This window comes from Elephas maximus, chromosome 12 (genome assembly GCF_024166365.1).
Source record: "Elephas maximus indicus isolate mEleMax1 chromosome 12, mEleMax1 primary haplotype, whole genome shotgun sequence".
Taxonomy (NCBI): Eukaryota; Metazoa; Chordata; class Mammalia; order Proboscidea; family Elephantidae; genus Elephas; species Elephas maximus.
In genome coordinates this window covers 53,033,261-53,060,708 of record NC_064830.1, presented here as the reverse complement: position 1 = coordinate 53,060,708, position 27,448 = coordinate 53,033,261, and the positions used below count along the sequence as shown (strand labels likewise).

Sequence of the window (27,448 nt, the reverse complement as noted above, 5' to 3'; positions counted from 1 at the left end):
GGCACTCAAGGCAGGGTCTGGTTCTGTGTTTAAGTAAATGAATGACAGGTTTCATGACTGTAGGGTAAACCTAAAAAGTATTCAGAAAATGCCTTTTTTAAAAATACTCCAAGAAAAAATAAGGGTGGCAGTAGATAAAACAAGGAGTCCCTGGGTGGTGCAAATAGTTAACATGCTGGGTTGCTAATTGAAAGGTCGGAGGTTCAAGTCCACCCAGTGGTACTTTGGAAGAAAGGCCTGGCAGTCTACTTCTGAAAAGCAGCCATTGAGAACCCTATAGAGCACAGTTCTACTCTGATACACATGGGCTGCCATGAGTTGAAGTAGACTCATGGTATATCAAATGAAAGTAGCAAAATGTTAGTAATTATTGAAGATGGATGATGCATGCACGGGAATTCATTATACTATTCTCTCTACTTTTGTTTTACGTTTTTCATAATAAAATGTAAAAAAAAAAAAAAAAAAAGAAAATGCCTTTGCTTGAAAGATTGATTTTGAAAATAAGAGAGATTGAAGTTCTGTTCCCTTCTGCATCTGAGAGGCAACTGCAGTCATTCTGGACCCTGAGGGGAGACATTAGACCAGTCAATTTAACTGCGAGAGCTCCTAACAAATGGATGACATTAGCAATGTACAACCATACTAAATCCCTACCTTCTTCATTTCCTTTTTTGTCGTGTTTCTTCAACCATTCAATGTTTTTCCTGATGGCTTCCAAGTAGGCTTCTGTTTTCCCTGGAAAAGGCAAGAAAACCCACATCAAACCTATATCAAATACTCACTGCATCTCTTTTTAAAGAGCACACTTATACTTAAAACCACAAACAAAAACAACTTATCAAGCACTTGAGAGGCGGGATCCCTAAGCCAGGTAGCGTGCATGTTTTATATGCACATGTGGTGGATGTCAAGGAGATCAGGTGGGAATGAGATTCCAGGAGAAAGAACGAAGCAGGTAAATGTCAAGGAACCGTTATCTCCCCCACACAAATAAATACAGTTTAGTGTTTAGGCAAAGAGTTTTATTTAGTTTACTGGGTAGGTAGGTGGGTCTCTACAACCCTTGGATCGAGCCATTTCTTGTTAGGGATGGTTCTTCCAAACTGAGGAGCATTATCAGGTCAAGGACTGAATCAAAGCAGCAGATACTACTTAAGACTCACTCCAGTTAAAAATCCAAATTTGTGACTCTGTGTAAGTGACCACACAAATCTCCTGCCTAGTTCTGGGAGTGGATGTGTAAAAACTTAGATGAAGAGAGGCAACCAGGGCTCATTTCAAGGTATGGGTGGTGAGCCTGAGAACATGTCCTAATAACATGGATGTAAACATTCTTGGATGGGCCTCGAGTGTGGTGAGAGAATAATAGGTGTCACTGAAGCTTCTCCTCTGTGATGCCCTTTACCTGCATTGCTGTCTGCTAGGTGGGCACCATCATCAACTTAGATATGAGGAAACTAAGGATCAGAGAGGGTAAGTGGCTTGGCCAAGGTGACACAGGAAATAAACAGAGCTAGAATTTGAACTCTGGTCTGCCGATTTTCTGCTACATGCACTACATGAAAGATAAGCTCATCTTCAGACATGAACACTGATGTAGCCTTGTTCTATCTCAAAGACAGGGACAGGTAAAGTCCGTAATGTTCAGAGTGTCTGTACCAAGAGACCAGGTGGCCTGGAGAGTGCTGTATGGCCCAAGAGGCCTTCGATGTCCAGGACCTCTGCAGAAGCTATAGCTTCCAAAGCTTACTGTGGTGACCAGCCCATTCTGAGCCCCCTTTAAGCCCTGTTACCTCTAGTCTACTCTGTAGATCTCTTCACTGAGCTACCTATACTGTGTGCTTATTATGTGCCAGGCACAATGCTTTGTGCTCCAAAATGCATTATCTCATTTACTCTTTATAATAACCTTTCAAGGCCAAACCCAAAACCCACTGCCGTTGAGTCAATTCCGACTCATAGTGATAGGACACGGTAGAAGTTCCCCATAGGATTTCCAAAGCTATAAATCTTTATGGAAACAGACTGTCACATCTTACTCCTACAGAGTGGCTGGTGGGTTCAAACCGTCGACCTTTCAGTCAGCAGTTAAGCACTTTAACCACTGCACCACCAGGGCTCCTTCCTTTGGAGGCAGTCCTATTATTTTATAGATGAAGAAACTGAGGCATAGAGAAATAAAGTAATATTGCTAAGGTCACATGGCCAGCCTTGAACTGGGTACATCAGACTACAGTCCATGTACAATGTATCAGAGAAATAATGTAATATGGCCAAGGTTACATGGCTAGTAAGTAGTAGAGCCAGCCTTGAACCTGGGTACATCAGACTACAGTCCATGTATAATATATTAAAAAAAAAAAAAAAAATTTTTTTTTTTAAATATATTACTACCTTAAAATTTGCCAGTGTTCCAATTTCTGCCAGTCTTTACTTAAATGACTTCCTAAGCATCTTTCTTTCTGATCCTGTAAACCCACTCCCACCTCACTACCAGGGCTTTGTATTATCTGGCCCCCAAAGAAGCACAGAGAAGCCCCATGCAGAAAGGAATAAGTAGACAAGAGAAGAGACCCACAATTTTCAGCCTTAATTCACTTCAATTGTCTGTGTAAAAACAGCCCTGACTTCAGTGCTTTGCTTTCAAGAATGTCAGAGCATGTGAGAGACCAGTGTCCTTCTGGCTCATGTTATGATATTACAGGCAATCAATACAGAGATTTTCATTGTTGCTCATTGCTGAGAAGGTCGAACGGATTTGGTAACAAAAACAGTGTTCTGTATTTCAAACTAATACAGTTAGAAAAGGCATTTTGAACAAGAAAAGAAATCTTAACATATTTCTATTTCTAAAGAATGCAACTTCATGATTTTTAGAGATTAATTCAAATTAGTGGTCTTCCTGGGGCTTGCTATAATGAATAGGTAACAATGATTTATCGTTTGCATATTAGGAAATCAGGGTTTTTGAAACTGTTGACAATGTTTGAATATTGTCTTATTTTCTAAATAATTTAAAGCATTCTTTCCACAATCTTATCTATGGTACATCACAACACAGAAAGTGTATTTGAGAAAAGGAGAACCACAAGTTAATCTCAAAATAAATACTGTTATGGACTGAATTGTGTCCCCCAAAAATGTATATTAACTTGGCTAGGCTATAATTGCTAGTATTGTGTGGTTGTCTACCATTCTCTGATCTGATGTGATTATCCTAAGAAACCCATTGCTGTCAAGTCAACTTTGACTTACAGTGACCCTAGAGGACAAAGTAGAAATGCCCCATAGAGTTTCCAAGGAGCAGTTGGTAGGTTTGAACTGCAGATCTTTTGTTTAGCCCAGTATACCACCAGGGCTCTGTGATTATCCTGTATTATAAACGCTAACCTCTATGATGTTAATGAAGCAGGATTAGAGGCACTTATGTTAATGAGGCGGGACACAATCTACAGGATTAGGCTGTATTTTGAGTCAATCTCTTTTGAGGTAAAAAAGAAAGAAGCAAGCAGAGAGGAGAGGGACCTCATGCCACCAAGAATGAAGAACCACATCCTTTGGTCCCTGCACAGAGAAGCTCCTAGACCAGTGGAAGACTGATAACAAGGACCTTCCCCAGAGCCAACTGGAGAGAGAAAGCCTTCCCCTGGACCTGGTGCCCTGAATTCAGACTTGTAGCTTCCTAAACTGTAAAAGGATAAACTTGTGTTTGCTAAAGCCATCCACTGGTGGTATTTCTGTTGTAGCAGCACTAGATAAGTGAGACAAATATTGTATCAAATTTTCTGAATTAGGCAAGTTAAAAGAAACAAAAAACAAAACTATGACATTTTTACCATAGTGTAGCAGACACTGTTGATGTTCCACTCTCACATCTCCCCTTCCTAGGTATGCTAATGGGCAGCTCTCAATCACTGATGGGTGAAACTGGTAGATAAACATTCCAGCTTCTTTGCTCCTCAGATGTGACAGCCGAGAGGTTATCAGTGGAATTGAGCCCCCGTTGACTGCAGCTGAAACATCAGTTTCTTTCTCTTCCCCATCTCATGTCTCTGTTCCCCCACTCGTGCTTCCTGGGATCACCTCCAAATTAAACTCATTGACCTCAAATCCATTTCACAGGGTCTGCTTCCAGGGGAACCCAACCCAAGACAATTTGAAATAGAAATCTCAGCATTACCTAGTTAGTTAGGCTGCTTTTTGCTCAGGAACCAATTACCTATAAAAAATGGTGTTGAATTTATCAAGTATGAAATACATGAACAGTAATTTTATTCACTATATTGACATTATCAACCCACAAACAGAATGAGTTTACTATAGCTTAAAGAAAAATAGACTGAAATCCATTAAGAAGCCACTATCTTATGGATATTAACATATATGATTAAGGCATTCCCTTGATTTTAAAATAGAATGCCCTCTCATCACTCTTACCCCCCTTTCCTGCTTTATATTTATCCATAGCATTTATTCCCTTCTACCGTATCTGCAATGGGTTTACCATATCATACAATTTGCTTATTTATTAAGTCTACTGTTTGTCTTTCTCCCTTAGAAAAGTCTTTTGTATGCTGATGTACCTCAGTGCCTAGAACAAGGTCTGGCACATAGTAGGCACATAAATATTTGTTGAATGAGTGAATGAATGAAGGCTTCCTATATCAAAGACAGATAGTAATCAGAAGATTGCTTGGTGATCATGGAATCAAAACTACAATTAAAAACAAAGAGTAAATGGCAAAGATACATGATTTAAAAAATTATAAATGAAGACTTGAAATTTATAGATTCTGAATTTTAATGATAGTCTAGTTTAAACAACTATCAATATCCTAGGCATACCATATCTATATGTCATTTAATCTTTATAGAACTCTATGAATAAGTATTATTATTCCCATTTTACTGATGAGGAAACTAAGGCTCAGAAAGGTTAAGTGACATCCTCAAGGGTGGATAAGGGTCAGTGCCTGATCTTGAACCAGAATGAGTCTGAAACCTCTAGTGAGGGGAGCAGGGTGAATTCACCTTTTAGAGTAAAGGCGCTTTGGGCCTTCTGTTTATTGCCAAATTGGCCAAAAATACCATGGTTCTCAAACTTTGCTGCACATTAGAATCACTTAAACCAACTGCCATCAAGCTGATTCCAACTCATGGTGACCCCATGTGTTGCAAAGTAGAACTGTGCTCGGTAGGGTTTTCAAGGCTGTGACCTGTTGGAAGCAAATCACAAGGGCTTTCTTCTGAGCCATCTCTGAGCGGCTTTGAACTTCCAACCTCTTGGTTAGTAGTCCAGTGCTTAACCATTTTCATCACCCAGGGTGCCTTTTCAAACCACCTAGGCGAGCTTTTTAAAAATCCCACTGTTCAGGTTGCTCCCCATATCAATTAAATCAGAATATCTGGTGGATAGGAATGCCATCAGTATTTTTAACAATCGTGAGGTGACTCCAGTGTTCGGCAAAACTTGTGGACCACTGCCCCAAGTACTGGGGCCTCCACACGTTTATTGAATCATTGGTGACATCAGGGATAAAACCAGGCGTTCCCCTGCTCTCTGAGAGAAGCAGCTGGTTCCTGTTTCCGTTTTCTCTTCTGGGAAGGAGCTGTAAAGCAGCTTTTATTTACACAGTGTGCACTGAAAGCCCATGAGAGTCCACTTTGGAAAGCTGGACTTTTTTTTTCCACAAATCTGTTTCAGCTTCCTTTGGAAACAAGCAGCTCATGGCTGAGGTAATATGGCACAAGCCTTAAAACATCTGCTGAAGCAGATGGGAAGAGGGTCAGAGTCAGGACACAGCCCTGCTTTACTGGCTGTTTTGGTTTTCAGCACTACATAAGAAGTGCCTCTTTTATACATGAATTTTTCCTGACTCTGGCATGCTGTCCTGACCCCAAAAAGTGCAGAAATCAAGAGCGTGAACCTACTGAACACTGGATATGCTAAAAATATTAGATCTCTTAAAAAGTCTTTATAAAAAATAAGTGTGATATTGTGCTTAAAATTCTGTAAAGATTACATGATGATAGTTCTGATACTGATACCATGGGTGCCTACATGGGCTGCAGAGCCATTCAATTCATTGAGAATTTCTGTGGAATGACGACATTTTACATGCTTTGTAAAATGCAGTATTGAATACTGTGAAGAACACTGGACTGGGAGTCAGGGGACACAAGTTCAAGGTCCAGTTCTGCCACCCTTTGGCTAGGATACCTTGGGCAAGTCACTGCATTTTCTGAACCTTGTAATTTGTAAATTACATTCATAAATTAAGGGGTCGATTTCTAAGAAAGAGATTCATAGTTTCTACATGTGGGAAGAATTACCTCTCATTGTCCTTGAAAAAAAATCTGGCTTGGTGTGTAGGTCTCCAGTGTCTAACGTGCTTAGCTCCTAACCCACTCATTGACTCACAGGGGAGGAGATTAGGCTCAACGTTTCAGGATATCTCTAGTCAACTACCCTGGGATCTGAATGGAGGCACGGATTTTCTCCTCTATATTCATGTTATTTACAAAATAAGAACATCCACAATGAGTTAGTCTATTTATTAACAATTATTCACTAAATTGGCTAACTTTTCTTTCTGCTTCTAAAAAGAAGATATGGAGATTATAGGATATTTAGATGAAAAGTATCTTAGAGATCACATTTTTCAAATTGATTCCATTACTTAGTCATAATCTTGATAAATGATTGCACTGGAACGAGTTTATGGGTGTTATAATGCTTATATCATCCCTTGGATGATTTTTAAAAAAGAGTTTCAGTGACTCACAGGTCAGAAATAAATGAGTAAACATCCAACTGGCAAAAAGAGACATACTTAGATAATGGAATAATTTTAAAGTATTCTTCTTTGGTCTCCAGAGAGTGATTAACGTGAAAAATTAAGCAACTTTATAGAGATAGTTGAAAGTAGAAATTCCTATTTCATTGGCACAGCCCTAAATTTAGAAATAATTATTGAATTATTTAAATAACTGTACCACTTAGAAATAAATATTTAAAGATATAATTCTTAATGTGAGTCCCTGCAGAAAGCAAGAATTTAGTTACCTAAACTATATTTGAAATGTCATTTTTTTATCATTGGTAATTAAATTGGATTTTTTTTACATTAAACCTGAAATGAGATGTACTTAAAATTGCCTTGTAAATAAACTGAAGAGTGATATAAATGGAGGATATTATTACATTTAATAAATATTTTACATATTTATAGGACTCAGCATAGTGCTTGGCATGGTTAATAAATATTTGCTGTAGTAGTATAGGGTTGCTATGAGTCGGAATCAACTCAGCGGCAATGGGTTTGGGTTTGGTTTTGGTAGTTGGATGGGGCCGTCACCCTCACATTGTAAGACCACAGTAGACTCCCTACAGATATTCCTGCCGATGCATACTGCTTATAATTATTTCCTTAGGTGATTTTAGCTGACCAATTACCTCATCTCTGACTACTCTGTAATCTCATCCAACTTCTCTTCCAAAGGGAGCCTGTTCTACACAAGCCTGGTTCATGAATAAGGAGGCTGTGCTGGCAAACATGTATGTGGCCTGGGCTGGACTTGTCTACCTATGGGTTAAGAACTATTTTCAGGTCATTTCAAGTGTGTTTAAGTCTTCCAAGGCAAGTATTGCTTCTTATATTCCTTTTGTATCTCTACTTCCTGAGCACAGTGCCAGGCATGCTATCAGAATAAATGGTTATCTACTGCTGAATAAATGTTTCAGGAAACCCAGTCAATCCTGCCCTCATCCATATAGGTGCTTTCATTTTTCTGCCTGGAGATGATAGGTGTTTTATCACTGGGCTTCGTAAAAGGGAAGCAAAATGGCCTTTGAAAAGAGTGTAAATGAAGGAACTGTGAACACACATATATGTCTTAGTATGCTCTTTGGAGATTAATTACGTTTTTCTTAAAGAAATGTTGCTCCTTGACTTGAATTCAGATTGCTTTCTGAACTGTATTAGAATCCACTGCCCTTGTCCCAGAGTAACAGGGGTAAGGAATAGTATGAATAAATTAAATCTCTAAAAAGTGGAGAGGTCCTTCCCCTCTTTCTAATGTTTCACAAAAGGCTTTACAAAGTAACACTAAATGAATGAAGTTTCACTGTCCTCCTTAACTCTTTACCATCCGACATCATTAGTCCCTAAACTCTCACATCCCAAACAGGTAACAGTGGATTACCACGAATCATCTCTGTTATATTCTTTTTTTTATATAATGTTTTCCTAAAAAAGCAAAGAGACCTGTTAGCACCCATGCCTAGGGATATTTGCATGGTGATATAAAGTGTTGTCTTAAGTGCTGAGTGTGCTGACTCAGCAAATCAAAAGACCTCGACTCTGGCTTGCTGTTGCATTGCATCTGAAGCAACCACAATGATGACACACAGGTTGCTCACAGAGGGAGTGATTTAGGCATGCTGGGTTTTTGTTAGGGCAACCTGCAGTGCTCTGTGCTGCCACTCACTGCCTCTCTGTCTCAGGGCCCAGGACCACTCTTTCCCTAGTTGGCTATCTTTCAGAAGTTCACCACTCATCCAAAGTGGACCTAGGGTTGAGCAGAAATATCAAGGCAGTGTGACTTGCCTACAGGGTGAGCAAACATGGCACATGTATCCCCACGTCCCCCTTCCCTTGACCATGACAAACATCATTAATTAATCACTCCAACATTCTTTTCTTCCTCAGCCCAGGTGTAGCCTCATAACCGTTTTTAACATAGGCCACCACCAAACAACCCTAGTTGGTATGTCAGCTATGTTTATGTAGAGAAAATTGTGATGGTCTATAAAATCTATGTTAGAGAAAAGAAGGGTACAATAATATAAAACTTTATAAGATAGGAAAAAATCAACATGAACTTCTAATCTTAAAAAAAAAAAAAAATGCTTTTTAGGCCTGTCTCAAAAGAAAATAAAAGTCCCAATAGCTGAAATAGAAACAGCATATTTGTCCAACTCCAACTTCACCACTCATTCGCACCCTCATAACCCGGGTCTCCAATGCTCTTCTTTACTCCAATGAATTAGACCTCCTTGAAGGGGAATTAATTTCAAGTCTTGGGACAGGAAAATTCAGGGTAGGTCTAGAATGTTGTGTTGTTGCCAAAGACAAAAAAAAAAAAACTATCAGGTGAAGTGCTAAAAGGACAAAGGGGCAATTTAGGGGAGCTTAGTACTTTTCCACTGCCCAAGCTGTTGACAATTTAAGCATAAGACAACAATAATAATAGTCAACTGGAACAACTTACACAATGGAAAAGTTAATATGAAGCATTTAAAAGGTAGTATTAATATAAAAAGGAAATCGTTTGTAATTTTTATCAATTTTAATAAGTTATGAGGTATTAAATACATAGCTAGTTTTTTTCCTCTCTACTTCATACACAGATATTGTTAAGCATGGGTCTATTATAAAGTATGAACTTCCTGTCTGTGAAAGCAAGAGAGATTGGGTGGGGGAACCTGTCAGTGGGCCAAATAGTGTCTACAAAATTAAAAGCTGTATCATGAGACAGGAAGGCCTGACTGGCCCTTGTGGTCTCATATAATACCATAGCGAAACAAAACAACAAAAAAAAGCAAGGTCCATCAGTTCGCTCTTGCTGATGGTTATGCACAATAACCAACGAAAAGAGAGCCCAACTGTGTGTTTTCAGATGACTAATTAGCTGAATCCTCCCCGTACTCCTTCCTGCTCTCCCTACAAAAGAGAGAGCTAAATACACTGACCCACTTCCTTAGCTCTTAGAGAATAAACCTTCGAGTGATCCTACTAATGTTGAGACATTGATAAGACATAAGTAAGGTCCCAATTATACCAAAGTGGTCAATATATCATAACAACAACAAAAAATAAATAAATAAATAAATAAGGTAGATGCAAACCATCTGTTCACAACTTCTGGTAAAAAAAAGTTTCAGGAGAAAAATATCTACCTGAGAGATAGGGATGTAAATTTTCCACAATGTACCACTTTGTTAGAAAAGAGACTTGAACCATTAGACTCTGCAACTAAATCACGTGTCCTGACCTGAGACCAAAAGGCTGCCAACATACAACTTGCAACCTCATGGGTCTTTCTCTTTGGAAGTCTCCAAAAGTTTCTAAAATCTTAGTTTCTGATAGACTTACTATGGCAGAGCAAAAATTGGATCCCCAAAAGGTAGAGGAATAAGGAGAAAGTAAGTGACAAAGTAAAGTCCATAGTATCAACATCTTTGTGACTGGTTTTGATGAAAGTGTACCAGTTTCATAATTATTGGGCTAACTGGAATTGACTCAATGGCAATAGGTGTTCATTTGTTTGTTTTTGCTTTTTAAGACATTTGGATTATTTAAGAAAATTTGATATAATTGGATTTATGGTTTTGATTCAAGTTCTTAAAAGTGTTTGTTGTGGTGTGATCAGTGCTTAAGTGATTAAGAAAATCTATCTTGTTAAATTTATAAATTTTGATGACCCTGTTGAATAAGCAGGATGTGACTATTTAGAAGCTTGTTGATTAAGTTTAAAGAAATGATTGCTTAATAATGTCATAAGAGTATAAATTGGACATTAAACAACACACAAACAGCAGTCAGTATTCTCTCTTTAGTGCAAAAGCCCCTTGGACACTAGAGACCATCAGGAGATGAAACCAATTTGCCATTCCTGGAGACTCACGATCATTTAAAAAGATTGCTTTTCGAATAAAGGTACCATTCAGCAAAGATGCTGAATCTTTCCATACAGATCATGCTAATTTCTCAGATTTGGTGGGCCTGGCGTTTTGACTACCCTTCCAGGTATTGTGAAAGTTTTTGCTTCCTCAATTTCATTGCCAAACTTAAGCTGGCAATTCATACCTTTTGGTTCTTTCATCTTTCCTCCTGGGTTGGAGTTATCATCCTTTGTGGAATCCTTCAAGTTTCCATATTCCTCTTTCATCTTAGCTGCTTCTTCCTTGGTACTGTCTGTCTCTTCATGACTCTTCTCGGATGGTGCTATAATCAGATTACGCACTGCTGTTACAAGTGTATCTCTTATCAATTAATTCGTAATGTAGAAATAAGCTTTATTTAAAAGCCACAGTTTGAGGTTCAGTAATTTTCTGAGCTGAAAGGGATTTTAGCAATTCTCTAGTCCAACACCCTCATTTCACAGATGAGGAAATTGAGGCCCAGAGAGGGGAAAAGATTTGCTTAAGGTCACCCACTTAGCAGAAGAGCCAAGACAAATTCCCAGCTTTCTGGATTCAGTGTTCTTTCCATTTTGCCAACTGTGTCTTAGAGCTTAGGTTATTTTCCTTACTTTAATCAATTAGGCCATTAAGCTGGATATGCCAAGCCCTAAAGTAAATTGTAGGTACTTGATTCCATATTGCTCACCTCTCACTTGAAAATAACTATATTTCCTTTTAGAAAATCCTATGCTGAATTTAAAAAATTATAAATCTTGAAGGAAGTAACCAGTTGATGACAATTGTGATGCATCCTGCAGTCAATGAAATAGGAACCTCCAGTAGTCTAACAATAAACTTTCCAAGTAAAAGGAGTTTTTACTACATAAAAAATAGAAAATACAGTAAAGAAGAAAAAAAGTAATCAGTCATTTTCTCGTTATGCCAAAAGATCCGCTACTAGTACTGCATGAAATTTCTTTTTTCCTTTTTTCATGTATACTTATTTTTATAGCTGTGGTACAATTTTGTTTCTCACTTTTGTTCATTAACATCAACATTTTTCAGGTTATGCTATCAAGTGGATGTAGATAATTTCTGTGATAAGGACAAATCACCAGGGCTTTGAACCTGTTCATTCTGGTTCAAACCCCTGCTAAGAATTTGCATTTCCACCCAGATGTACTGAATCAGAATCTACATTTTAACAAGATCCCCAGGTGATTCTTATGTATAGCTTCTTCAGAACTTGTTAGAAATGCAAATTCTCAGCAGGGGTTTGAACCAGAACAAATTCAGTTCAGAAGCCCTGCAAAATACTAACGTATTAGAATTTGCAATGTTTCCTCTTTTTTGCTCCACCCTCCCGTTTTAAAACAGAGCTCCTTTGCACAGCTCAGCTCCGTGGTGTTTGCTGTGCTGAGCAGAGGGGTGAATGGAGATGCAGACCAGAAGAACCTGTACTACGTAAGAGCACAGAACCCGCCCCCCAGGGGAGAGAAGAGAAGACCTTGGGTAGGAAAGCAGGGAGGGAGAGTGAGGACAGACAGATGACCAGGGAAAGAAGTTTGGAGAAGTGGTAATCCAAGAAGAGAGAGAGATACCTAAATGACAATTTTAGGAAGGACTGCTCAGTTTTCTGATGTAGTCCCTTCCATTCCCACCAGCCGCCTCCTCAAGAAATCCTCAGTAAAACCCTACATTACTTTGCAATGCTTCTTGGGGTCAGATTTCTGTACCCAGACTGGCCACAAAATAGCCAAGTATATTTAATTTACATCTGCTTAATCCTATGGTTGGATTTCAGATTTTAAGACTTTTTAAAATCTGTAATTCTTCATCAGTGTTTACTGAAGTTCATTTTTACCACTCAAAAAGAGTTCTAAAAGCTAGGGAAAAAGTTAAATAAATCATACCTGGTAAAAGCTTGCTTTTATTGTCAGTAGCATTTTTTTCTAGCTTGTTCCTGGTCTGAAGAGCAATCATTTCATCCACATTTTCTGGAGGGAGGAAGGAAAGAAGTATAATTTTATTTTCTTGAAAGGTATTATCAAACTTTTACTAAAAACGTGTAAATCTCACTACAAATACCACAATAGCAATTCCATAAGAGTTACAATGCTAGTCAGATGACTGGACCTTGACCTTATTTTTAGGAATTGCTGACTCTGGGAAGTCACATAGTCTGAGATCCTCAAGTTCAGCCTCCTTTCAGTTCATTGTGGAAGTCCCTTGGCACTGCTAGAACAATCCCAGGGATGGTACCTGTAGTGCACACCTGTAGTTTTGACTTACTTAACATCCGTTGGTAATTGCACTTTGATTTTCCTTTGGATAACCCAGCCTTCTCCAACTCTCAACACACTTGACCTCATTGGTGGCCACATAATCTAGGCCTAGCTAGGGTCTTCTGTCTCCCTGGCTATAGTGATTTGTTCAAGCCTAAGCATATGACTCAAGCCAGACAATGAGACTCAGTGATAGGACCACTGGGAGAAAGAGGCTCTCTTTCCACTGGGACTGCTGTGCTCTGAGGATGTAAGATTGCGGTTGTCCAGGTGGGCAATTCTGGTTACCCACATAATTCAGGCTATTTTGGCATAAATTACCAAAATAGGTAATTATTGCCAAATCTCTAATTCACTTTGAACAATGAAAACAATTACAGTAAAAACAAAACAGACAGAGCTCTCACCAAGGTAGGAAACGCCTTCTTCTGGAGATACTGTGCCATATTTTACCATCATCTTAACAAAGTCAATCAATGTTTTCATAATAGTAATCAGTGTTTCTTTCTCTTTTGCCTCTTTTTCTATAAAAAAAGGATAAAATAATTATATAAAAACTAATGGAGAGGCGGGGCCAAGATAGCAGAACAGACACTTCCGGCAATCCCTCTTACAAAAAGGCCCAAAAAAACAAGTGAAATGAGTATATTTATGACAAGGTAGGAGTCCTGAACATCAAAGGCAAAGTTAGAAAATGAGCTGAGGGGCAGGAGCAGGGAGAGATGGTTCAGAAGGAAAGAGGATTTACCGGACCTGAATTGCTGGAAGCCCTCAGGCACAATTCCTGGGAGCAGCTGCAGCGGGCTGGTACTAGCGTTCGGCCGCAGTTTCCTCAGGGAGAAGCAGCCAGCCACACAGCCTACTCACACCTCCAGAACCAGAAAAGAACTGCGCTTTCAGCAAAAGCTAAGTACTTCCATATGTTTTACCACGTCCTCCACACTCAAGCTGGCTTCAGCAGCTGTTGATTTCCCAGGGCCTGGGATAGGCCCCGTTGAGCACCTAGAGCCATCCTCCAGGCCCTGGAGAAGGAATAAATTTGCAAATGGGGGAAAGGATAATTTGCCAGCTCCACTAACTGGGGGAGCTCAGGACAGAAGCAGTTCCTGTCCAGGCATAATCAGTCTGTGGACTTTGAGTATCTCTCCCCTTTGCATGGACCTGTGTAGGCCTATTTCAGGAGAACAGGCCCTTGTTGGCACACTACAACTGTCTGAGCTGTGCAGTACAGAGGTGGGTATTTGATGTTTGACACCGCTTTGCCTATTAAACAGGTTCCTTACCTACCTACATCAGGGGCCTAAGGACTGGTAGCTCCATTCAGGCCACCCAGCCACCCACAACGAGGGTCCAAGGATAACTACTAACTCCCAGCCCTTACAACCAAAAACATTGGGTGCCCATGGTCCATCTGCAGAATCCACCCACCTGAACACTCTAGGGAACAGGGACATGCTTTCCACAGAGACATTTGGGGTATGATTCTTAGCCCCCTGCCTTGTTCAGAGCGTGGCCTCCATTGCAACCAGATACTGGTAACTATAGCAATCACCCCTGCCACTCTGAGTGTAGGACAGAGCCTGTACCACACACTTGATGATCAGCTACCTGGACTCCTGAGCTGAATTCCTACAAGAAATGTGAATGGACTCCTAGACTGATATACCTGATAACAGCTCTAGCCATCTGGGTACAGGATGTCAGAGTTCCAAAGCCGAAAATAATCAAGCTAGCTCACTCAAGCAACCCATCTGGGCATATCAAAACAAAACAAAGCAAGAAGCCATGGTACAGTGAGCAAAAATAAAATAAACTAATACAATAACTTGTAGATGGCTCAGAGACAACAGTCAATATCAAGTTACATAAAGAAACAGACCATGATCACCTCAACAAGCTCTCAAAGCAAAGAATCCACGGATCTCCTAGATGAAGGTGCCTTCCTGGAATTACCAGAGGCAGAATACAAAAGATTAATATACAGAACTTTTCAAGATGCCAGGAAGGAAATTAGGCAATACGCAGAACAAGCCAAGGAACACAAAGATAAAGCAGTTGAAGAAATTAAAAGGATTATTCACAAACATAATGAAAAATTTAATAAGCTGGAAAAATCCATAGACAGCAATCAGAAATGGGGAAGATTAACAATAAAATTACAGAATTAGAAAACTCAATAGAAAGTCAGAGGAGCAGAATTGAGCAAGTGGAAGGCGTAGTTTGTGAACATGTAGATAAAGCACAAGGCACCAATATATTTCAAGAAAAATCAGATAAAAGAATTTTAAAAAATGAAGAAAACTGAAGAATCATGTGGGACTCTATCCAGAAAAATAACCTACAAGTGATTGGAGTACCAGAAAAGGGAGGGATAACAGAAAATACAGAGAGAATCGCTGAAGATTTGTTGGCAGAAAACTTCCCCGATATCAGGAAAGATGAGAAGATATCTATCGAAGATGTTCATCGAACTCCATATAAGGCAGACTTTAAAAGAAAGTCACCAAGACATATTATAATCAAACTTGCCAAAACCAAACACAAAGAGAGAATTTTAAGAGCAGCTAGGGATAAACAAAAAGTCACCTACAAATGAGAGTCAATGAGAATAAGCTTGGCCAACAGCCAACATCACTGTAAATGGAGAGAGACTGAAAGCATTTCCCTTGAGAATGGGAACCAGACAAGGATGCCCTTTATTACCGCTCTTATTCAACATTGTGCTAGAGGTCCTAGCCAGAGCAATTAGGCTAGACAAAGAAATAAAGGGCATCCGGATTGGCAAGGAAGAAGTAAAATTATCTCTATTTGCAGATGACATGATCTTATACACAGAAAACCCTAAGGAATCCTCCAGAAAACTACTGAAACTAATAGAAGAGTTTGGCAGAGTCTCAGGTTATAAAATAAACATACAAAAATCACTTGGATTCCTCTACATCAACAAAAAAAACATCGAAGAGGAAATCACCAAATCAATACCATTCACAGTAGCCCCCAAGAAGATAAGATACTTAGGAATAAATCTTACCAAAGATGTAAAAGACCTATACAAATAAAACTACAAAGTACTAGCGTAAGAAACTAAAAAGGACCTACATAAGTGGAAAAACATACCTTGCTCATGGATAGGAAGACTTAACATAGTAAAAATGTCTATTCTACCAAAAGCCATCTATACATACAATGCACTTCCGATCCAAATTCCAATGTCATTTTTTAATGTGTTGGAGAAACAAATCACCAACTTCATATGGAAGGGAAAGAAACCTCGCATAAGTAAAGCATTACTGAAAAAGAAGAAGAAAGTGGGAGGCCTCACTCTACCTGATTTCAGAACCTATTATACAGCCACAGTAGTCAAAACAGCCTGGTACTGGTACAACAGGCACATAGACCAATGCAACAGAATTGAGAACCCAGATATAAATCCATCCACATATGAGCAGCTGATATTTGACAAAGGACCAGTGTCAGTTAATTGGGGAAAAGATAGTCTTTTTAAGAAATGGTGCTGGAATAACTGGATAACCATTTGCAAAAAAAATGAAACAGGACCCATACCTCACACCATGCACAAAAACTTACTCCAAGTGGATCAAAGACCTAAACATAAAGACTAAAACGATAAAGATCGTGAATAAAAAATAGTGACAACTTTAGGAGCCCTAATACAAGGCATAAACAGAATACAAAACATTACCAAAAGTGACAAAGAGAAACCAGATACCCGGGAACTCCTAAAAATCAAACATCTATGCTCATCTAAAGACTTCACCAAAAGAGTAAAAAGACCACCTACAGACTGGGAAAAAATTTTCAGCTATGACATCTCCGACCAGCACCTGATTTCTAAAATCAATATGATTCTGTTAAAACTCAAGCACAAAAAGACAAACAACCCAATCAAAAAGTGGGCAAAGGATATGAACACGCACTTCACTAAAGAAGATATTCAGGCAGCTAACAGATACATGAGAAAATGCTCTCGATCATTAGCCATTAGAGAAATGCAAATTAAAAATACGATGAGATTCCATCTCAATCCAACAAGGATGGCATTAATCCAAATAACACAAAACAATAAATGTTGGAGAGGCTGTGGAGAGATTGGAACGCTTATACACTGCTGGTGGGAACGTAAAATGGAACAACCACTTTGGAAATCTATCTGGCGTTTTCTTAGAAAGCTAGAAATAGAACTACCATACAACCCAGAAATCCCACTCGTAGGAATATACCCTAGAGAAATAAGAGCCTTTACACGAACAGATATATACACACCCATGTTTATTGCAGCACTGTTTACAATAGCAAAAAGCTGGAGGCAACCAAGGTGTCCATCAACAGATGAATGGTTAAATAAATTATGGTATATTCACACAATGGAATTCTATGCATCAATAAAGAACAGTGACGAATCTGTGAAACATTTCATAACATGGAGGAACCTGGAAGGCATTATGCTGAGTGAAATTAGTCAGATGCAAAAGGACAAATATTGTATAAGACCACTATTATAAGATCTTGAGAAATAGTATAAACTGAGAAGAACACATACTTTTGTGGTTATGAGGGGGGGATGGAGGGAGGGTGGGAGAGGGTTATTTACTGATTAGTTAGTAGATAAGAACTACTTTAGGTGAAGGGAAGGACAATACTCAATACACAGAAGGTCAGCTCAACTGGACTGGACCAAAAGCAAAGAAGTTTCTGGGATAAACTGAATGCTTCGAAGGTTAGCGGAGCAAGGGCGGGGGTTTGGGGACTATAGCTTAACGGGACTTCTAAGTCAATTGGCAAAATAATTCTATTAGGAAAACATTCTGCATCCCACTTTGAAGTGTGGCGTCTGGGGTCGTAAATGCTAACAAGCGGCCATCTAAGATGCATCAATTGGTCTCAACCCACCTGGATCAAAGGAGAATGAAGAACACCAAGGTTAAACGATAACTATGAGCCCAAGAGACAGAAAGGGCCACATGAACCAGAGACTTACATCATCCTGAGACCAGAAGAACTAGATGGTGCCCGGCCACAACCGATGACTGCCCTGACAAGGAGCACAACAGAGAACCCCTGAGGGAGCAGGAGAACAGTGGGATGCAGACCCCAAATTCTCACAAAAAGACCATACTTAATGGTCTGACTGAGACTAGAAGAATCCCGGCGGTCATGGTCCCCAAACCTTCTGTTGGTCCAGTACAGGAATCATTCCCAAAGACAACCCATCAGACATGGAAGGGACTGGACAATGGGTTGGAGAAAGACGCTGAGAAGAGTGAGCTACTTGTATCAGGCGGACACTTGACACTGTGTGGGTGTGTCCTGTCTGGAGGGAAGATGGGAGGGTAGAGAAGCTTAGAAACTGGCAAAACCGTCACGAAAGGAGAGACTGGAAGGAGGGAGCGGGCTGACACATTACGGGGAGAGTAAGTGGGAGTATGGAGTAAGGTGTATATAAGCTTATATGTGACAGAGTGACTTGACTTGTAAACTTTCAATTAAAGCACAATAAAAATTATTTAAAAAAAAAAAAAAGAATAAGCTTGGACTACTCGGCAGAAACCATGCAGGCAAGAAGGCAATGGGATGACTTATATAAAAAATTGAAGAAAAAACCAATTGCTAGCCAAGAATCATATATCCAGCAAAACTGTCTCTCAAATATGAAGTTGAAATTAGGACATTTCCAGATAAACAGAAGTTTAGGGAATTCATAAAAACCAAAGCAAAACTACAAGAAATACTAAAGGGAGTTCTTTGGTTAGAAAATCAATAACATCAGGTACCAACCCAAGATCAGAACACTGGGCAGAGCGATCAGATGTCAGCCCAGACAGGGAAATCACAAAAATAAACCAGGATAAAAAAAATGCACAAAACAGGGAAACAGAGATGTTATTAGGTAAAAGAAGACAACACTAAAACAAAAAGAGGGACTAAGAAATGTAGTCATAAATCTTTCATAAGGAGAGGAAGACAAGGCAATAGAAAGAAATAAAAGTTAGGTTTAAATTTAGAAAAATAGGGGTAAATATTACGGTAACCACAAAGAGACAAACTATCCTACACATAAAAATAAAATACGAGAAAAAAATAGAAACTCAGCAAAAACAAAATCAACAACAACAAATATGAGGTAAAGACAATAGATAATCTACTCAGCACAAAAAATTAAGCAGGAAAAAGAAACTGTCAACAACACACGAAAAAGACAGCAAAATGATACCACTAAATTCATACCTATCCATAATTAAGATGCATGTAAATGGACTAAATGTACCAATAAAGAGACAGAGAGTGGCAGAATGGATTAAAAAACATGATCCGTCTATATACTGCCTACAAAAGACACACCTTAGACTTAGAGACACAAACAAAGTAAAACTCAAAGGATGGAAAAAAATACATCAAGCAAACAACAATCAAAAAAGAGCAGGAGTAGCAATATTAATTTCTGACAAAATAGACTTTAAAGTTAAATCCATCCTAAAGGATAAGGAAAGACACAATATAATGATTAAAGGGACAATATATCAGGAGGACATAACCATATTAAATATTCATGCACCCAATGATAGGGCTGCAAGATTCATAAAACAAACTCTATCAGCATTGAAAAGTGAGATAGACAGCTCCACAATAAGAATAGGAGACTTTAACACATTACTGTCAGTGAAAGACAGGACATCCAGAAAGAAGCTCAGTAAAGACACAGAAGATCTAAATGCCACAATCAACCAACTTGACCTCATAGACATAAACAGAACACTCCATCCAACAGCAGCCGAGTATGCTTTCTTTTCTAGAGCACATGGAATATTCTCTAGAATAGGCCACACATTAGGTCATAAAGCAAGCCTTAGCAGAATCCAAAACATTGAAATATTACAAAGCATCTTTCCTGACCACAAGGCCATAAAAGTGGAAATCAATACCAGAAAAAGCAGGGAAAAGAAATCAAACACTTGGAAACTGAACAATACCCTGCTCAAAAAAGACTGGGTTATAAAAAAAAAAAAAAAAAAAAGGATGGAAAAAAGAAATTCAGAGAATCCAATGAGAATGAAAACACTTCCTATCAGAACCTTTAGGACACAGCAAAAGCAGTGTTCAGAGGACAATTTATATCAATAAATGCACACATCCAAAAAGAAGAAAGGACCAAAAGCAAAGAATTATCCCTACAACTTGAACAAATAGAAAGAGAGCAACAAAAGAAACCCTCAGGCACCAGAAGAAAATAAATAATAAAAATTAGAGCTGAACTCAATGAAATAGAAAACAGAAAAACAATTGAAAGAATTAACAAGACCAAAAGCTGGTTCTTTGAAACAATTAACAAAATAGATAAACCATTGGCCAAACTGACAAAAAAAAAAAAAAAACAGGAGAGAAAGCAAATAACCCAAATAAGAAATGAGATGGGTGATACTACAACAGACCCACTGAAATTGTCCATTTCAGCTCACTAATGCTTCGGATATCGATGTTTACGCATTCCATTTCATTTTTTACGATTTCTCATTTTCCTAGATTCATACTTCGTACATTCCAGGTTCCGATTATTAATGGATGTTTACAGCTGTTTCTCCTCATTTTGAGTCGTACCATATCTGCAGATGAAGGCACCGAAAGCTTTACTCCATCCACGTCATTAAGGTCAACTCTACTTTGAGGAGGCAGCTCTTCCCCAGTCATCTTTTGAGTGCCTTCCAACCTGGGGTGCTCATCTTCCAGTACTATATCAGACAATGTTCCACTGCTATTCATAAGGCTTTCACTGGCTAATGCTTTTTCAGAAGTAGACTGCCGGGTCCTTCTCCCTAGTCTGTCTTAGTCTGGAAGCTCAGCTGAAACCTGTCCTCCATGGGTGACCCTGCTGGTATCTGAATACTGGTGGCATAGCTTCCAGCATCACAGCAACACGCAAGCCCCCACAGTACGACAAACTGACGTAGTCTACTATGCTGGGAAAGACAACTCCAAAAGGAATGGTGTTGCATTCATCTTCAAAAAGAACGTTTCAAGATCTATCCTGAAGTACAACACTGTCAGTGATGGGATAATATCCATATGCTTACAAGGAAGACCATTAATATGACTATTATTCAAATTTACACACCAACCATTAGGGCCAAAGATGAAGAAATAGATTATTTTTATCAGCTGCTGCAGTCTGAAATTGATCGAACATGCAACCAAGATGCATTGATAATTACTGGCGATTGTAATGGGAAAGTTGGAAACAAAGAAGGATCCGTAGTTGGAAAATATGGCCTTGGTGACAGAAACAGTGCCGGAGATCGAATGATAGAATTTTGCAAGACCAACGACTTCTTCATTGCAAATACCTTCTTTCACCAACATAAACAGCAACTATATACATGGACCTCGGCAGATAGAAAACACAGAAATCAGATTAACTACATCTTTGGAAAGAGATGATGGAAAAGCTCAATATCATCAGTCAGAACAAAGCCAGGGTCCAACTGTGGAACAGACCATCAACTGCTCATATGCAAATTCAAGCTGAAACTGAAGAAAATCAGAGCGAGTCCACGAGAGCCAAAATATGACCTTGAGTACAACCCATCTGAATTCAGAGACCATCTGAAGAATACATTTGATGCATTGAACACTAGTGACTGAAGACCAGACGAGTTGTGGAATCACATCAAGGACATCAACCATGAAGAAAGCAAGAGGTCATTGAAAAGACAGGAAAGAAAGAAAAGACCAAGAAGAATGTCAGAGGAGCCTCTGAAACTTGCTCTTGAGCTTCAGGCAGCTAAAGCAAAATGAAGAATTGATGAAGTAAAAGAACTGAACAGAAGGTTTCAAAAGGAGTCTTGAGAAGATAAAGTAAAGTATCATAATGACATGTGCAAAGAGCTGGAGATGGGAAATCAAAAGGGAAGAACATGCTCAGCATTTCTCAAGCTGAAAGAACTGAAGAAAAAATTCAAGCCTCGAGTTGCAATAGTGAAGGATTCTATGGGGAAAATATTAAACAATGCAGGAAGCATCAAAAGAAGATGAAAGCAATACACAGAGTCATTACACCAAAAAGAATTAGTTGATATTCAACCATTTCAAGAGGTGGCATATGATCAGGAACCGATGGTACTGAAGGAAGAAGTCCAAGCTGCTCTGAAGGCATTGGTGAAAAACAAGGCTCCAGGAACTGAGGGAATACCAATTGAGATGTTTCAACAAACAGATGCAACGCTGGAGGTGCTCACTCATCTATGCCAAGAAATATGGAAGACAGCTTCCTGGCCAACTGACTGGAAGAGATCCATATTTATGCCTATTCCCAAGAAAGATGATCCAACTGAACGTGGAAATTATAGAGCAATATCATTAATATCACACGCAAGGAAAATTTTGCTGAAGATCATTCAAAAACGGCTGCAGCAGTATATCGAAAGGGAACTGCCAGAAATTCAGGCCGGTTTCGGGAGAGAACATGGAACCAGGGATATCATTGCTGATGTCAGATGGATCCTGGCTGAAAGAGGAGAATACCAGAAGGATGTTTACCTGTGTTTTATTGATTATGCAAAGGCATTCGACTGTGTGGATCATAACAAACTATGGATAACACTGCGAAGAATGGGAATTCCAGAACACTTCATTGTGCTCTTGAGGAACCTTTACACAGATCAAGAGGCAGTTGTTTGGGCAGAACAAGGGGATACCGATTGGTTTAAAGTCAGGAACGGTGTGAATCAGGGCTGTATTCTTTCACCATAATTATTTAATCTGTATGCTGAACAAATAATCCGAGAAGCTGGACTATATGAAGAAGAACGGGACATCAGGATTGGAGGAAGACTTATTAACAACCTGTGTTATGCAGATGACGCAACCTTGCTTGCTGAAAGTGAAGAGGACTTGAAGCACTTACTAATGAAGATCAAAGACCACAGCCTTCAGTCTGGATTGCACCTCAACATAAAGAAAACAAAAGTCCTCACAACTGGACCAATGAGCAACATCATGATAAACGGAGAAAAGACTGAAGTTGTCAAGGATTTCATTTTACTTGAATCCACAATCAACAGCCATGGAAGGAGCAGTCAAGAAATCAAAAGATGCATTGCATTGGGTAAATCTGCTGCAAAGGACCTCTTCAAACTGTTGAAGACCAAAGATGTCACCTTGAAGACTAAGGTGAGCCTGACCCAGGCCATGGTGTTTTCAATTGCATCATATGCATTTGAAAGCTGGACAATGAATAAGGAAGACAAAAGAAGAACTGACAACTTTGAATTGTGGTGTTGGCAAAGAATACTGCCATAAGAACAAACAAATCTGTTTTGGAAGAACTGCAGCCAGAATGCTCCTTAAGGCAAGGATAGCGAGACTGCATCTTACATACGTTAGAGATGTTGTCAGGAGGGATCAGTCCCTGGAGAAGGACATCATGCTTGGCAAAGTACAGGGTCAGCGGAAAAGAGGAAGACCCTCAGCGAGGTGGATTGACACAGTGGCTGCAACAATGAGCTCCAGCATAACAACGATTTTAAGGATGGCTCAGGACCGGGCAGTGTTTCGATCTGTAGTGCATAGGGTCACTATGAGTCGGAACTGACTCGACAGCACCTAGCAACAACAACAACAACTGAAGTTAAAAGAATCATATCAGATTACTATGAAAAACTGTACTCTAAGAAATTTGAAACCCTAGAAGAAATGGAGGAATTCCTAAAACACACTACCTACCTAAACTAACACAAACAGAGGTAGAACAACTAAACAGACCCATAACAAAAGAAGAGATTGAAAAGGTAATCAAAAAACTCCTAAAAAAAAAAAAAGCCGTGGCCCGGATGGCTTCACTGCAGAGTTCTACCAAACTTTCAGAGAAGAGTTAACATCATTACTACTAAAGGTATTTCAGAGCATAGAAAAGGATGGAATACTCCTAACTTCATTCTATGAAGCCAGCATATCCCTGACACTAAAACCAGGTAAAGACACCACAAAAAAAGAAAATTACAGTCCTTTATCCCTCATGAACATAAATGCAGAAATCCTCAACAAAATTCTAGCCAATAGAATTCAACAACATATCAAAAAAATAATTCACCATGACCAAGTGGGATTCATACCAGGTATGCAGGGATGGTTCAACATTAGAGAAACAATTAATGTAATCCATCATATAAATAAAACAAAAGACAAGAATCACGTAATTTTACCAATTGATAAAAACTCTCAGTAAAATAGGAATAGAAGGAAAATTCCTCAGCATAATAAAGGGCATTTATACAAAGCCAATAGTCAACATCATCCTAAATGGAGATAGTCTGAATGCATTCCCCTTGAGATCAGGAACCAGACAAGGACGCCCCTTGTCACCACTCTTATTCAACGTTGTGCTAGAGGTACTAGATAGAGCAATTAGGCTAGATAAGGAAATAAAGGGCCTCCAGATTGGCAAGGAAGAAGTAAAAGTATCTCTATTTGCAGATGACATGATCTTATACACAGAAAACCCTAAGGAATCCTCCAGAAAACTACTGAAAGTAATAGAGGAGTTCAGCAGAGTATCGGGATACAAGATAAACATACAAAAATCAGTTGGATTCCTCTATAGCAATAAAAAGAACATCGAAGAGGAAATCACCAAATCAATACCATTTATAGTAGCCCCCAAGAAGATAAAATAGTTAGGAATAAATCTTAGCAGAGATGTAAAAGACTTATACAAAGAAAACTACAGTACACTTCTGCAAGAAACCAAAAGAGACCTATATAAGTGGAAAAACATACCTTGCTCATGGATAGGAAGGCTTAGTATTGTAAAAATGTCTGTTCTACCAAAAGAGATCTATAGATTTAATGCAATTCCGATCCAAATGCAAATGACATCCTTTAATGAGATGGAGACACAACTCATCAACTTCCTATGGAAGGGAAAGAGGCCCTGGATAGGTAAGGTATTACTGAAAAAGAAGAACAAAGTGGGAGGCCTCACTCTACCTGATTTTAGAACCTATTTTACTGCCACAGTAGTCAAAACAGCCTGGTACTGGTACAATAACAGATACATAGACCACTGGAACAGAATTGAGAATCCAGACATAAATCCATCCACATATGAGCAGTTGATATTTGACAAAGGCCTCAAATCAGTTAAATGGGGAAGACAGTCTTTTTACAAATGGTGCTGGCATAACTGGATATCCATCTGTAAAAAAATGAAACAAGACCCATACCTCACGCCATGCACAAAAATGAACTAAAAATGGATCAAAGGCCTAAATATAAAATCTAAAATGATAAAGATCACGGAAGAAAAAATAGGGACAACGTTAGGAGCCGTAATTCATAGCATAAACAGTATACAAAACATCACTAACAATGCAGAAGGAAAACTAGATAAGTGGGAGGTCCTAAAAATGAAACACCTATGCTCATCCGAAGACTTCACCAAAAGAGTAAAAAGATTACCTACAGACTGGGAAAAGGGTTTTAGCTATAGCATTTCCAGTCAGCACCTGATCTCTTAAAATCTACATGATACTGCAAAAACTCAACTACGAAAACACAAACCAATTAAAAAATGAGTAAAAGATATGAACAGACACTTCACTAAAGAAGACATTCAGGTAGCTAACAGATACATGAGGAAATGCTCACGATCATTAGCCATTAAGGAAAAAAAAAAAAGCCACTGCCATCCAATCATTAGAGAAATGCAAATCAAAACTACAATGAGATCCCATCTCACTCCAACAAGGTTGGCATTAATCCAAAAAACACAAAATAATAAATGTTGGAGAGGTCATGGAGAGATTGGAACACTTATACACTGCTGGTGGGAATGTAAAATGGTACAACCACTTTGGAAATCGATTTAGCACTTCCTTAAAAAGCTAGAAATAGAACTACCATACGATCCAGCAATCTCACTCCTTGGAATATATCCTAGAGAAATAAGAGCCTTTACACGAACAGATATATGCACACCCATGTTCGTTGCAGCACTGTTTACAATATCAAAAGGACAGAAGCAACCAAGGTGTCCATCAATGGATGAATGGATAAATAAATTATGATATATTCACACAACTGAATACTACGCAATGATAAAGAACAGTGATGAATCTGTGAAACGTTTCAGAACATGGATGAATCTAGAAGGCATTATGCTGAGTGAAATCAGTCAGTTGCAAAAGGACAAATATTGCATAAGACCACTATTATAAGAACTTGAGAAATAGTTTAAACGGAGAAGAAAATATTCTTTGATGGTTATGAGAGGGGGGAGGGAGGGAGGGAAAGGGGTAGTTACTAATTAGATAGTAGATAAGAACTACTTTAGGTGAAGGGAAATACAGGCAAGGTTAGCACGACTGGAGTAAACCAAAAGCAAAGAAGTTTCTTGAATAAACTGAATGCTTCGAAGGCCAGTGTAGCAGGGGCAGGGGTTTGTGGACCATGGTTTCAGGGTACATCTAAGTCAATTGACATAATAAAACCTATTAAGAAAACATTCTGCATCCCAATTTGGAGAGCATCTTCCGGGGTCTTAAATGCTAGGAAGCGACCATCTAAGATGCATCAATTGGTCCCAACCCACCTGGAGCAAAGGAGAATGAAGAACATCAAAGACATAAGGTAATTATGGACCCAAGAGACAAAAAGGGTCACATAAACCGGAGACTACATCAGCCTGAGACCAGAAGAACTAGATGGTGCCCAGCTACAACCGATGACAATCCTGACATGGAACAGAACAGAGAACCCCTGAAGGATCAAGAGAAGAGTGGAATGTAGATTCCAAATTCTGGTAAAAAGACCAGATTTAATGGTCTGACTGAGACTAGAAGGAACCCAGTAGTCATGGCCCCATACCTTCTGTTAGCCCAAGACAGGAACCATTCCCAAAGCCAACTCTTCAGACAGGGATTGGACTGGACAATGGGATAGAAAAAGATGCTGGTGAAGAATGAGCTTCTTGCATCAAGTATACACTTGAGACTATGTTGGCATCTCCTCTCTGGAGGGGAGATGAGAGAACAGAGGGGGTTAGAAGCTGGCGGAATGGACACAATAAAAAAGAGCGGAAGGAAGGAGCGGGCTGTCTTGTTAGGGGGAGAGCAATTAGGAGTATATAGCAAGGTGTATGTAAATTTTTGTATGAGAACCTGACTTGATTTGTAAACCTTCAGTTAAAGCACAATAAAAAGTTACCAAAAAAAAAAAAAAAAACCTAGCAGAATATAGCTTCATCTTTCAATGTCAACTTATGAAGTACAGTATCTTATTGAAGTATTTCTCACTACATTTATAGCTAAAACCCTATATATTTAATTTACAAAAAGTCTTAGGCTTAATTGGAGAATGCAGAACAGTGTTTGGTACACTAAGCTTTTCCCCTGAAATGAACAATTATAACTTCTTCAAAGGTTTAATTAATCTAAAAGATTTTATCAATAGGTGATACAGAGAC

At 39.0% G+C, this 27,448-nt stretch overlaps 1 protein-coding gene across 1 annotated transcript in view; it reads right to left on the bottom strand.

Moving 5' to 3' along the window:
* SCG3 (secretogranin III) overlaps positions 1-27,448 on the bottom strand; it is a 55,159-nt gene that overhangs the window by 5,733 nt on the left and 21,978 nt on the right. The window contains exons 8-11 of the mRNA XM_049903753.1: positions 13,383-13,499; positions 12,604-12,687; positions 10,875-11,012; positions 658-738 (exon numbers count right to left, since the gene is read on the bottom strand). Of these exons, the coding sequence (XP_049759710.1) occupies positions 658-738; positions 10,875-11,012; positions 12,604-12,687; positions 13,383-13,499 (420 nt within the window). The remainder of the gene's footprint in view (positions 1-657; positions 739-10,874; positions 11,013-12,603; positions 12,688-13,382; positions 13,500-27,448) is intronic.